Source organism: Episyrphus balteatus, chromosome 1, assembly GCF_945859705.1.
Source record: "Episyrphus balteatus chromosome 1, idEpiBalt1.1, whole genome shotgun sequence".
Classification (NCBI taxonomy): domain Eukaryota; kingdom Metazoa; phylum Arthropoda; class Insecta; order Diptera; family Syrphidae; genus Episyrphus; species Episyrphus balteatus.
Genome location: NC_079134.1, coordinates 79,568,733 through 79,582,508, shown reverse-complemented (window position 1 = coordinate 79,582,508; position 13,776 = coordinate 79,568,733). Strand labels below are relative to the sequence as shown.

Here is a 13,776-nt window from a genome sequence, read left to right as displayed (position 1 = left end):
AAAAATATTTCTTAGAAGATACTAGTGAACTAATCAATACTGACATCTTCAACCTTCACCGCTTTATTAAAAGCTCCAACTGGTTTAATTAGTGAGGAATTTCCTCACAAAATCATGGTATCACAACGGACCAATAAATGGTCTAAGTGTGTCAGTTGTTTTCCTGACAGCCATTTCTACCTAACCTAACCTAACCTATATCTAAAATATTGTTGGAAATGACGAAAAAATAATACTGTAAAAGTTACAGCCCTTAATATTAATATTAAGTACTGCCGCATCACAAACTTCTATTTCCCATAATGATTTACATGAGAAAGATTGTGTTTTTGAGCTTGGAATTTTATAACTTTTAAATGGTTCGTCAAAAAGGCTGGACTTAATCATTTTCTTGTATAAAATTGAACTTTCTACAAAAATTGAAAAATTCTAATTTAATAGTATTAGGAGTTTGACAGTTAAATAAAAGTATTTTTGAAACCAAAAAACAACATAGAATACAAAAAAATCGAAAGGTTTGCCAAATTTTTTGAAAAACCTAATAATTTCGTCAAAAAATTGAAAAAAATTAAGAAAAAATTACATTTTATATTTTAAAGAACTTCGAAACGGGGTAGTTTATCGAAAAAAATTAATAAGAGCTTTTTTGTAGATCGTTTAATTTTATACATGAAAATGATTTAGACCAGCCTTATTGATAAACCATTAAAAAGTTATAAAATTCCAAACTCAAAAACACAATCATGTAATTCATATGGGAAATAGAAGTTTGTGATGCGGCAGTACTTAATATTAATATTAAGGGCTGTAACCCTTACAGTATTATTTGTTCGTCATTTCCAACAATATTTTAGATATAACTATGAACAAAAAAGAAATAATTTTTGTTTTGAATCAGTCGAGTGTACATTCAATTAAAGTCTTATCACAGTATATCACAGTTTTGGCAATATGTGTTCAAAATAAACACTTGTTAATATTGATATATATTCTTCAATAAAATCTAAGTTTTTTTAACATTGATAATTTCGATATTTTTTTTCTCAAAGGAACTATATATTACTAAATCACAGCTCTGGAGGTTTAGCAGTAAGAGTCCCAGTTGAATCTGTCCATAGTACTCGTGGCGCTCTTTCAAGTTATAAACAGCGCCGTCATAAAGCTTTAAATAGTTCAATTCCGGCAGAAGGTCCTTGGCAGATTTTAATTTCCCTTTGATAGGACTTTTAATTTCTACTCATCACCATTGTAGGAGATCCCATCAGGGCTGAACGCCAGGTAAGGAAGAGTGGGCGGTATAAATATGCCGCAGTCGAAAATTAAGTAAGTTTTACCATACACCTCTTTCGCTTCCTTTTCCGATAGTTGGCCGTACCTGTAAAAGAAAAGTGTTTTTATACATTTTGATTCGCATTGTTTTTAAAAATCAGTTTTTGAAAAAGGAGCCAATGAATTTTTGTTGAAGGGTTAATAAGTAGGTAATGTCTTAAGAATGGCATACCAAACTTTTATTTTTGAAATCCTTTGAAAATTGTATAATATCGGATACATAAATCAAAATAATGGGTTTGTGTATGGCTTTTTCATATCATCAGTGATGGTGCCTGTGAAATCAATTTATACGGTTTTGAATGAACAACAACAATAACAACTTGTGTGTGTTACCACAAAGTTCATAGGTTGGAGTTATAGCCTATGAACTTGTTGGTAAGACACACAACTTGTTGTTCATTCAAAACCTTCAATATATCAATCAACTATCGAACAACTTAATCAAAGCTGTATTTAAAAAGCTGTATTTAAAAGTCATCACAAATATATGAATTCTTGGATTCGAATGTCCATGTAGTTCAAAGCGTTTGATTTTTCATTTTTGAACATTTTAATAAGAACTCAAAACCTACTTAAATGCACTGAACAAAAAAGGGTAATACATACTATTCAAATTCTTTTTTATATGAAATAAAATAAATTTAATTTGTACAACAAAAGTTTATCTATACCATTTTCATACATGGTTTTGAGATTCTAGTTTTGAATAAATCCAAAAATAAAAATTTGTTTACTAGTTTACTATTCCTTACTGTTTTGTTCACAACAAGATCTTATTTAACATACCTTGTGGCTTCATTTCCCTTAAAACTGCTTGCATAAGTTGAAGCTATTTTTTTTGGCCAATCCGGATTCTTATTTTTGGAGTATGTAAAGAGTTGGTAAGAAATGCTTCCTGTTATTCTTAGTCTCCTCTCTTGAAGCCATTCAAAAGATGACTGACTAAGTGTTTTTTTGCATATTTGAATCGCTTCTTCCTTTGATTTTTTGATTTTTGTTTCGAAAAGTATTTTGTAAGTTTCGTTTTTAATAGAATTTTTCATTTGGAACTCAAAAGCTTTCAGGTTTTCATTTTCCGTGAAAATCATCTCGAAGAAACTGTCCATTCCAGTGTCTTCTTCTTCTACAGTGGGTTCATTCGCGGAAGATGAAGACCTATATGCCCTTTTCATTCGACCGAATTCGGAATTTGGGAAAGCTAAAGAAAAAGGTATTCATGTATTTATTAATTGTCTAAAATAAATGTTAGAAGCTTGAAATTAAATTTTAGAATAGAACAATTAAAAAGAACAATAATTTTAAATAAAAGATCTGCTTATGACTAAAAATTAAACTATTTAAATAATAGTAAGCGTACCTTCATGCCCCATGGCCAGAATTTTTTTAGCCATGTCATCGGTGACTACATCGTCAAATGTGTTCACCGTTTTCAACACGTGACACATATCCACCACTTGAACTCCGCCAAGCCCTGCGACCATATCCCGTGCTACTTTTCCCCACTTCTGCTGCAGCTCTGTTGAGCTTAGTTCGTGCAAATAGGGATTTCTATAAAAAAAAGTAAACATGATATGGTTTATAAAATTGAATATGGCTTGCTCTTACCTTTGGATTGAAATTAAACAGGCGGCAATGTGTTTACATTTCGCTCCAATCCCTGCTTTGCACGAACATCCGCACTTCCATTTTGAGCTCTCTTCATTGATGTTTTCAATGGAAACTTCGTGAGGCCGTTCACCGACGTGAGACGCTTGGAACACATAGCCAACTATTTTTTCTTTCGTTGTGCCCAAGGAATGGATCCATCCTGCGTCTAGGATGTTTTCACCCTCACGAAGAGGGCGTACGGCGTTTTCGAAGTAGCTCATTATTTGGTGGATTTGAACTTTAAAAAAAGTGCCTCCATCCACCTCATCTTCTTCATCGCCAGAAACGTTGAAGTCTTGTCTAAAATGCAAGCATTTGAAATTGTGGCTTATTTCACTTAAATCTTTTTTACTTTAACAAATTAACTTACGATTTATCCTGTGCCATGAATTGGATGCTTTTATTTTTAAAATCAAAAGGAATTTTTTTTTTAAACAAATGCCTGTTTCTTTTTCCTTGTAAAAGGGGCTGTTTGTTTACATTTTTGAACCACGAAATTAAGGGCCCAACCCATAGAATCCGTTGCGTCCGTTCCGTCGAAGTTTTCAACTGACAGCTCGATAAATTTACACACGTTCTTATGGGAAGCGACCCATAAGCGACGGATCGGACGGAGACGGATGGATTTGACGGAAGAAGTAGCCCAACTTTCTACTTTTTCATCCGTCGTATCCTTTGACATTGGTTGTCAACAATAGACCAGTTCGATTTTCTGTTCCTGAGTGCACGCCGGGGAATTTCAGAATTAAGAACTGTGTTCTTTTCTTCTCCGATTTTATGAATTGTGAACTTTAATTGTTTATTTGTGAGAAATGTAATAAAAGTAACATTTAATAATATATCTAATCAATTATATCAATTAAATACTCAAATTCTGTTGTAGAGTTCAATTTTACTACGCCAAAGTCATACCTACAACTCATAATTTGTTATAAAAAATTGTTTTTAACTGAAGAGCAATTACCTACAGGAAATCTAGTCGTGCATTTTATTTTATTAAAAAAAAAGAACAACAATAATAGTTAAAAATTTCTTGCATCAGAACTTCCTTAGTGCACATTCAGCGATAAAATATCGAACACACCTTGGAATTTGAAGTGAGCTGTCAAAAAGCAATCCGTCATATGACGTATTCTATGGTTCACCCCTTTCTGTCCCATCCTTCAACTTCAACGGATGGATTGACGGAACGGACGCAACGGATTCTATGGGTTGGGGCCTTTAAACATTATATCACTGACTTTACACGTATGTTACACTTGTTTTTAAAATATACACATTTAATTTAACTATTGACATTTAAAAACATATTATTATTCATATAAAGTTATTTTATAAAAAAATAATTTTTCTAACTCTGTTTTTGTTTTTTCTTATGGGAAATACACGGGCTATCAAAAAAAAAAAAAAAATCAATATCACTTTCGGGTTGCTGTATCTGACCACAAGGTGCCGTGTTGCCAAGTCCCAATAGAAATATATATAAAATGATTGTATGGGCTTGTAGGTTCTCGTCTTAGCTTGTAGAAGTTTAAATTTCCGAAAGGGAGAGGGCGTTATCTGTCGCACTTCCAGTTGGAATGATATTTGTGGTAAGTTTTTCAGAAAAATTTTAATGAATGCGTTCAGATATTTACTAATGATTGAAGATAGGTTCACATTTATTAAAGGTGCGTTCAGGTGTTGATCTTCACAGTATACAGTAGTAAAAAGGCCACTGTGTGGCCAGTTCAACACGAGCAGTCAGTAGACACGGACGTGTTAACGGATTAAAAATTAAAAAAAACCCCACCCCGACAGTAACCACAGAAACTACCTGCCAGCTACCTGAAGGAAATTCCAAGAAGTCAACAGACTAAAGGATTTTCCCCAAGCTAGTTAATCCGCCAAAAAGTAATTAGTATAAAGGACCCGTTTTACTACCTTGTGGTAATAAAAAGGATTATCCCCAACATACTAATTAAAAGAAAGGTGGATAATAACCAGATTAAGAGGAACAATTGAAAAACTCACCATCGAACCGGCATTCGCTGCACTAGAGGCTCTCCTTTCTCGAATAATCGATGACCTGGGCCCAGGCTGTAATACCCAGATTAGTCGATTTGTTAAGGAGTTGCACGATAAGTACACGATAACACCACCAGCATTAATGGATCCTCAACAAGAAGAAGATAGTAACATCCAATCAGCAATCGAAACAGATACGGACGAACCCGAATTCAACGGACCAATTATCGGTTTGACAGGTGACGAGATGGAGACAGAAGCAGACTTCACTGAAGTGAAAAGAAAAATGAGGTCCAGGAAAACACCAGAGAAGAAGGACCCTAAAAAGAAGAAAAATGACACCCCTGTTGAAGTACTCGAGCAAAGTGTTCAACCCACTGAGGCACCGATAACCGCAGCGAAGGAGGCGACCACATCATCAACTGTGCCGATTCCAGTAAAGCCAGTAGCAGTTCCAAGTCAGACAACAAAAAAGAGTGCCATGCCACCAATCATAGTTTTCTCTGGTAACATTGCTGAAATACGCAGGTTTATTTCATATTTCATATTTATTTATTTCAAAATTGCTTACAATGTAGAACATAAGTCTTATACTCAAGTAGCACACTGGTGTATATATTGGTGTAAATTCATTTATTTTGGTGTAAAATTGATAAAATTGAAAAAATATGGTGTATTTGTCAAATTAAATGGTATACAAATTATACCACTGTTTTTTTTGTACAAAATTTTAACATTTTTTAAGATTCCGTGCAAAAAATACACGGATACTCAGTTGTTTTTATAATATCTAATTTGGTCCTTGTCTCCTTGTCTTAAACGCTGAGAGCGCCTTTTTAACCCGACAGTCCTTTAAAAAAAAGTGGTTCAGAAACCAAGGTGCATATGAAATTGCATCCAATTCTTTGTGGAGCGAAATCAGTTCTTCTGCTTTACCTCAAGATTTAGATGTAAAACAAAAGGCACAAGGTAGCTTGTGCCAGTATCAGCGTTTCTCTTTCAAGCACCACGTAGCATATTTTGGTCCTTGCATTAGTATGATTTTGATTCAATGAAAGCAAAACGAACTTCTTCTAGACTTTTGTCAGGAACCAGAAAGCTCGACAAGTATAAGAACGAAATTAAGAATTTTTATAAAAAATAAAATATTTACCTACCTATTTCTGTTATTTTTAGGTTGTATTTGTTTTATTATGTAGAATGCGTCAATTTTGCATAAATTTGGATACAGTTTGTACAAACTAATTTTAATTCTAACAAAACCGGAGTGCTAAAAATAAATTGAACTAGTTCAGTAGATCGATTTGAATGATCGATCACTCAAATGAACTGTGGACTCTACTGTGGACATAAAATACACCAGACTGCATAAGTGGGGGACGCCATATTTTTCAATGGCCGCCATTTAAAAAATGAAGACAGCGAGTAATTATTTTACTATAATAGTATTTATATCGACCTAATTTTCCCGCATTCTTAGTTTTTTCGATTCGTTAATATTATATTATAAGAGAACGCTTCAAAAAAAAAAAAATGTAAAAACAACAGAAAAAAATATAATTTTTGAGAAACTCATTTTTAAAATAAAAAAAATAAATCATTAATTCATTGAAATTTTGAGGCGCTCGATTTTTAAACGGGGTAGTATCTAAAATCAGTAGGCAGAATGTGTTTCGTTCTTAAATTAGGCACTCAAATTCATATTTAATCATTAGTTTCTTATTATTGTGATAGTGAATAAAAATTCATTTTCATTTCAATATGTTTGAGGTAAAAAAATAAACTTTGGTTCAAACTATAAATCAGAATAATTTAAATGGTGAATTTTATCCATAGGTTTATTGTGTATTTTTCAATTTCAAAGGAATAATTTTTCACCAAAAACCAGTTCATTTTTTATACCAATAGCACTGTTTATATACATCGGTATAATTTTTCAACCAGCGGAGTTTATTATAAACAAGAAAATGGTATATTTTTCAAAATGTAATCACGAAAGTGCAAAAAATACTCCAAATATTTTGGTGTATTTTAGACTTTTGTGCTACTTGAGATAAAGTATTGAAAGCCTTTAAATTATATATTAAGGTAATTTGAATTAAGTAAAATGTATATATAAATTATAATAATACTATAGCAGTGGGCTTATTTACAAAAATATTTTTAGGATTTACAATAAGCAAAATAAGAAAGATTAAATAGTTAAAAAGTGAACATTTAAATCTTATTGTGCTTCTAACACTTCTCATAGCAATAGGCAAGGAGTTCCAAAGACGAATAACATGAACAAAGAATTGGCGCTCAGTAATAAGGTAATTGTATCGTGGTATAATAAAAGTAAAGGACCTTGTAGAGTTACGGAAATTTAGCTTACCATGTAGATAGTCAGGTTGTTTTGTTTGAATGATTTCATGTAGATAACTAAGTGAACGAAAGTTTAATAAATTACAACCGGAAATTCGCAACGCAAAGGAGGATACGTGATCAAAGCGTCTTAGATTATAAATATAGCGGGCAATGTTGTTGTATGCCACATTTAATTTGCGGCTAGTGGATGAATCCAGGTTGCAAAAAATTTCGCATCCATTTAAGATAATTGGCAACAAGAGTGTTTTAGCAAGAAGTAATTTGGTTTTTGTGGGAACGAAGCTTCTAGTAACTTGGAGAGCACGAAGACTACCATATACTTTACCAATTGAACTGTTTATATGATCGTTCCATGTAAGCGAGCGATTGAAAACTATTTCGAGATTTCTAGCGTTGCTGACATACTCAATAGCTTCATCTTCAAGCTTCAATGGGCTTAAAATAGATAGATCAAACAGTTTGCGGTAAATAAGAAAAGCTTTCGATTTGACAGGATTAAGACAAAGGTGGTTGTTTTTAGACCAACTTGAAATAGAGCGAAGATCCTCATTCATTAGTGCAATGACATCACTTTTCTCTTCAAAACGACGACTTATCAAAAGCTGTACATCATCAGCGTATAGATGAATCAGACAGTTTCTAACAACAAGTGGTAACTCATTTATATACAGTGAGAAAAGGATTGGTCCAAGGATCGACCGCTTAGGTATGAATTAATTAAGTTACAGGACTCTAGGGAAAACCCAAAGTAATTACCTAGTTTCTTATACAAAAATGAATGGTTGACAGTGTCAAAAGCTTTTGAGAAGTCTAAGAGCGTTAGAAATGTTATGTGATCGCTATCCATTGCAGTTCTTATTTCATCAGTTACAAAGAGTAGAGCTGATTTTCAGCTGCATCCTCCACGGAACTAAAAAAAAGTTACCTACAATAGATACCAAAACAATTTTAATTTTTGTTTTGGCTCCGAAAAGGAAAGTTTACTCTTATCAAGATTTTTGGTGCTTCGAAACCTAATTTTTGCATATATTTTTTCCGGAATAACTTTCTGTATAATGATTTTCAAATGTTTGAACTTGAAACTGCAAATAGGAAATAGCCCTCAGTAATATGTAGGCCCGAATTTAGCGATAACCTTTTAACAAAAAATTAAATATACATCTCACTTCCAAATTTAAATAAAATGCACGACTGGGGTCGCACGTACTTGCTCTTGCAATTCAAAGCACTTTTAGGTTAGTTTACTTGTAGGTTTTACGAGCTGCCTCTATAAGAGTTTTAAAGAAATTTTGTTGAAGTTGGAGAAGAGCCGACATTTAAGGCAAATTTTTTTATATGAAAAAAATTTTTTTTATTTTTTTTTTGGAAAAAATAAAAATGCAGTTTTATTGCAATAGCTTTGAATATTACGTCTGCAAAGTTTAATTAAAATCGTAAGAGCCGTTTTCGATTTATTTGGTTTAAATTGAAAAATGTGTATGGGAGGTACACTTTCTAAGCGAGATATAAAAAAATAAAAAATAAAACAACTTTCAGAATTCCATAAAAATCATCTGTGCCTACCAAATTTGAAGAAAATCCATCCATGCGTAAAGGCTGTGGAAATGTGTACAGATTTACGTACAGACGCACGGACGGAATTGTGAGATCCACTTTTTTGGAATTCTCCATCATAGTAAGGTTGGTTTTGATTAAAACCTCAAAATTTTTTTTTTCGACACGAAACCAATACTTGTCCTATAGAGCAAGTTAATAACGCAATGATTTTAAAATCGACTAAGTTACAGGTTCTTATTCAATTCCAGGTTTAGAAGTTAGATGTATGTTTTATTACTACATATTATTATTTTTTTTTGCTAAAATCGAGTTTTGCTAGATTCGAGTCTATTACTAAGGGCCCCTGAGTTTTAGACTTATAGACTTTTTTTTTAACAAAGACAAAATAAAAAAATTAATTTTATTTTAAGTGTTTGCATACATTAAGAAATTCAGAGTTTTTTTTAAACTGGAAACTTTCGCTCTCATTTTCCTTACGAATATATTTGGTGAAAACATGCTGCAGATATCCGTAAAGATATCTTTTTATTTATTTTGGGAGTTGGGACCCCTCTGTGGAAAAGCTCAAAAAAGATCGCCTGTGATTTTGGAATTGAAATAATTTAAGTTTGTATTTGTAGGTACAAGCAAGATCCGATTTCAGCAGATTTTTAGATAACCAAAATTTCAGCTCGATTGGATAAATCTAAATGGTGCCGACACTCGCTCAAAATATCAAAAATCTCTGTTTTTCACTGTTTTTCGCAGAAAATGAGCTCTAGCTCCCAAACAGATGGGGTTATTTTCACTTTTTATGTATAAAATTAAAGGTACTGTTGTTACACATAACTCAGATGCTAAATTTGTTTAGTTTTACTAAAAACAAAAAAATTGTCATCAATTAAAATTTTCAGTACTTACCTCAAAAAGAGCTGAAGTGCAAACTCGATTTAAAATAACAACTCTATTAAAAATAACAAAAAAACAAAACATTTAACAGATTTCTAAAAAACAAAATACTTCATATCGTGTTATGCCCACTTTTCACGAGTCGATATGTCGTTCGACTAAGATTTTTCTATAGGGATTGTCACTTAGTCGCCTGCGCCTAACGTTCACACGAGTCGAAAAGCTTCGCCGCACGGCAAAAATCGACTCGTGAAGTCCCCATTACATTTCTTATACATAATTAATGAAGTAAATACTAAAAAAAATGTATCAAGAGATTTACTTAAAGTAGTTTTCGAAGCATCGCATACAATTTTCGGCACTCACAGAGTACTTGAAGTACATATTGTTTTTGTTCCTCATCTTTAATTAAAAGGTTATTAAAATCGGTTATTAATTTGACTTCTCTTTCTGCCATGTAATTTAGGTACGACTTTAAGTGATTGCACTTTTTTAAAGCCTTCTTTAAAATGCGGGCTAAAGATTTGGAGGTTTTTGAGAAAACTTGTGTCTATTTTCGATCGGCTGAAAAAGTTCAATGTTTCTTTGTTCACAGTATTTTTCATCCTTTAAATTTAATTTTACAATTCGCAAATTAAAAAATAGTGTTGACAAAACTTGACGATTTGAGGGTAGTTTACTCCTAGTTATTTGATGAGACGGATGCCTACAAGAAAAATTTTTGCTCGGGTGTTTGCTGTCAAATAGTTTTTCCAAAAACCGGTTTTTTGGCCTGGTTTAAAACCGGACGGTTTAACCTAAAGGAAAAACGAGGAAAAACCAAAAACCGGTTTTTGTACTAAAACGCTCGGCTATCAATCCAGGCATAGCGGGTTCAACCCCCAGTGGGTGCCCATTTTTTTTCAGTCAATTTTACTCTGTGCTTCTGTTGTTGATAAAATTATTAAATATTATTATATATTATACGAGAAGCATTTCGATTAGATACCTAATATCAATCTATAACATAGAAAGATTCATTTTAAATCGAGTTTGCACTTCAGCTCTTTTTGTGGTAAGTACTGAAAATTAAAATTGATGACAATATTTTTTTTTTGTAAAACTAAACAAATTATAAATATAACTTTCAAATAGTTAGAGTAAGGGCCTGCATTTGTTGAACGGGCCCCTTTTCTTTGTTTGAAATTTGTATTTGTACTTGTTTTTTACATGTTCTTTATGTATTTTTATTTTGTAACTATGGAATAGCTGAGATTGGTGTAAAATTGGTGTAAATTCAAAATATACGACATATTTTTCAATGGCCGCCATTTAAAAAAAGAAGACAGCGATTAATTATTATTTTACTATAATAGTATATTTATCGACCTAATTATCCCGCATTCTTGTTTTTTTCGATTCGGTATATTATATTATAAAATAACTCTTCTAAAAAAATGTAAAAACAACAAAAAAAATTATAATTTTTGAAAAACTGATCTTTAAAATAAAAAAAAAGAAAATCATTAATTCACTGACATTTTTGAGGCGCTCGATTTTTAGAGGGGGTAGTATCTAAAATTAGTAGACAATGTGTTTCGTTTTGAAATTTGGCAAACAAATTCATATTTAACCATTAGTTTCTAATGGCAATATTATGAAAGTGAATAAAAATTCATTTTCATTTATTTCATAAGAAATGGTGTGAATTAGAATTCATCAAACTGTTTGAGGTAAAAAATAAACTTTGGCTCAAATTTTAAATCAGAATAATTTAAATGGTGTATTTTAACCATAAATTTATTATGTATTTTTCAATTTCAAAGGGATAATTTTCACCAAAAACCAGATTATTTAATATACCACTAGCGCCATTTGTACTCCAAAAATCGGTATATTTTTTTAACCACCTACCGCACAGTGGCCCGTTTTGACTTTTTTGCTTGCAAAACGAATATCTTTTAAACAAATAAAGATATCGCCACAATTTCTAAGGCTATGAAAATTGTGAGTTTCAAAAAAAAAACTTTACAGGGTGTTTCAGAATTTGGTGTTAAAGTAAGATGTTTTAGATAAGGTTGTAAACATAATGGTATTTTGACATACAATCGTCAAAAATCAATTTCTGAAGTAATCTGAGTTAAGTGAAACAGTGGGGAAAAAGGAAAGGAACCAATTCGAGTGAAACAGTGGGGAGAAAAGTATTTTTTTTTTTTATTTTTATGCAATTTTTTATTTTTCTTTATAGAAGAGTACATTTATAATGTATTTCAGTGATATATTACAAGTCAAACAGTGAAAAGATAAAACAAATTAACATAAACAAAAAATACTAGATTTCTTTAAAACTAACATCTTATATCGGGGTAATTTGTAATAAACTCATCATTTCTGGAGAGTATTGATTATTTCAGATCTTTTTGATTTCTTACATGCCTCGAGAAGAAATAAGTGTATCCGATGAGGTTGTAAGCCGAATCCTTGAAACTTTGCACGTATTTTGATATCTGTACTTCTTGTAGTCTTTAATTTTCCACACTTGGGCTTCTTCTGACAGTTCTCCAAGTGGAAGTGATTGATATTCGATGATATTTTGACTATGGACCAATATTTTGTGAAGAGTAGGCGTGAGTAGTTTTTCAGGATACTTTTTTTAGAAGCTCTGCTGTTTTCTTAGTATACTCTCCAAATTTAACTGCATTCACTACTTCCCTGCAATTCAAAATATTCAGTAGGTATTATTTTCAGCATCATAATAACTTCTCCATTGACTCCAGTTATTCGAGCGCGCCAAACACCAAAAACCTTACGAAAAGTATATTTTTGTTTATACAGGGTGTCCCAAAAGTAATGGATCAAACGAAATATGCTGATAGGCCAACCTTAGGGCTCTCAGAATTTGATAACTTGTTTATCCCAAATCCTTACGGTTTTCGATTTAATGCAGTTCTTGTGAAATTTCGAAAAATCCCGACTTTGCAACAGTATTTTGCTTCCTCCGCTCATAATTGATTTTTGTTTTTTACAATTTTTTAACTAAAACATTGCCAAATAATAAGAAATAATTATTTAATCAAAATATTTTTTAATAATTCCTATCTTCGTGACCTTATTTTTGAATACAAATTCAATCCTAAGTGGGCTTTAGGTCTGGTTTATAATTTTTTCTATTTTGTCTCCGACGTTTCGACCGTGTTTACAGTCTTCTTCAGGGCTAATTATTTTAAAAAAATAAAAAATTTATAATAAATGCTAAAAAAATCTATTATCTATACTTACTATCTTCTAATTTTAAGAAATAAATCTTAAAAATGTTAAAGGTTTTGTTTGTTTTTGTTTGTTTTTATTTTTAAATATTTTAAAATTCAAAAAATTCGAAGTCTTGAAAAAGACGTTTCAAATCATCGAAATTTCAGAATATACGGCTGAAAAAGTTCAATGTTTCTTTGTTCACAGTATTTTTCATCCTTTAAATTTAATTTTACAATTCGCAAATTAAAAAATAGTGTTGACAAAACTTGACGATTTGAGGGTAGTTTACTCCTAGTTATTTGATGAGACGGATGCCTACAAGAAAAATTTTTGCTCGGGTGTTTGCTGTCAAATAGTTTTTCCAAAAACCGGTTTTTTGGCCTGGTTTAAAACCGGACGGTTTAACCTAAAGGAAAAACCAGGAAAAACCAAAAACCGGTTTTTGTACTAAAACGCTCGGCTATCAATCCAGGCATAGCGGGTTCAACCCCCAGTGGGTGCCCATTTTTTTTCAGTCAATTTTACTCTGTGCTTCTGTTGTTGATAAAATTATTAAATATTATTATATATTATACGAGAAGCATTTCGATTAGATACCTAATATCAATCTATAACATAGAAAGTTTCATTTTAAATCGAGTTTGCACTTCAGCTCTTTTTGTGGTAAGTACTGAAAATTAAAATTGATTACAATATTTTTTTTTTGTAAAACTAAACAAATTATAAATATAACTTTCAAATAGTTAG

General features: G+C 31.7%; 1 protein-coding gene across 1 annotated transcript; it reads right to left on the bottom strand.

The window, feature by feature from the left end:
• Positions 1–1,039: 1,039 nt before the first annotated feature.
• Positions 1,040–4,362, bottom strand: LOC129905250 (uncharacterized). Its single transcript, XM_055980685.1, has 4 exons — positions 2,938–4,362; positions 2,690–2,880; positions 2,119–2,530; positions 1,040–1,375 (listed from the first exon to the last, which is right to left on the bottom strand). Exons 1-4 carry the CDS (start codon positions 3,198–3,200, stop codon positions 1,234–1,236), a joined length of 1,008 nt encoding a protein of 335 aa, XP_055836660.1. The 5' UTR covers positions 3,201–4,362; the 3' UTR covers positions 1,040–1,233.
• Between the last annotated feature and the right edge of the window lie 9,414 nt (positions 4,363–13,776).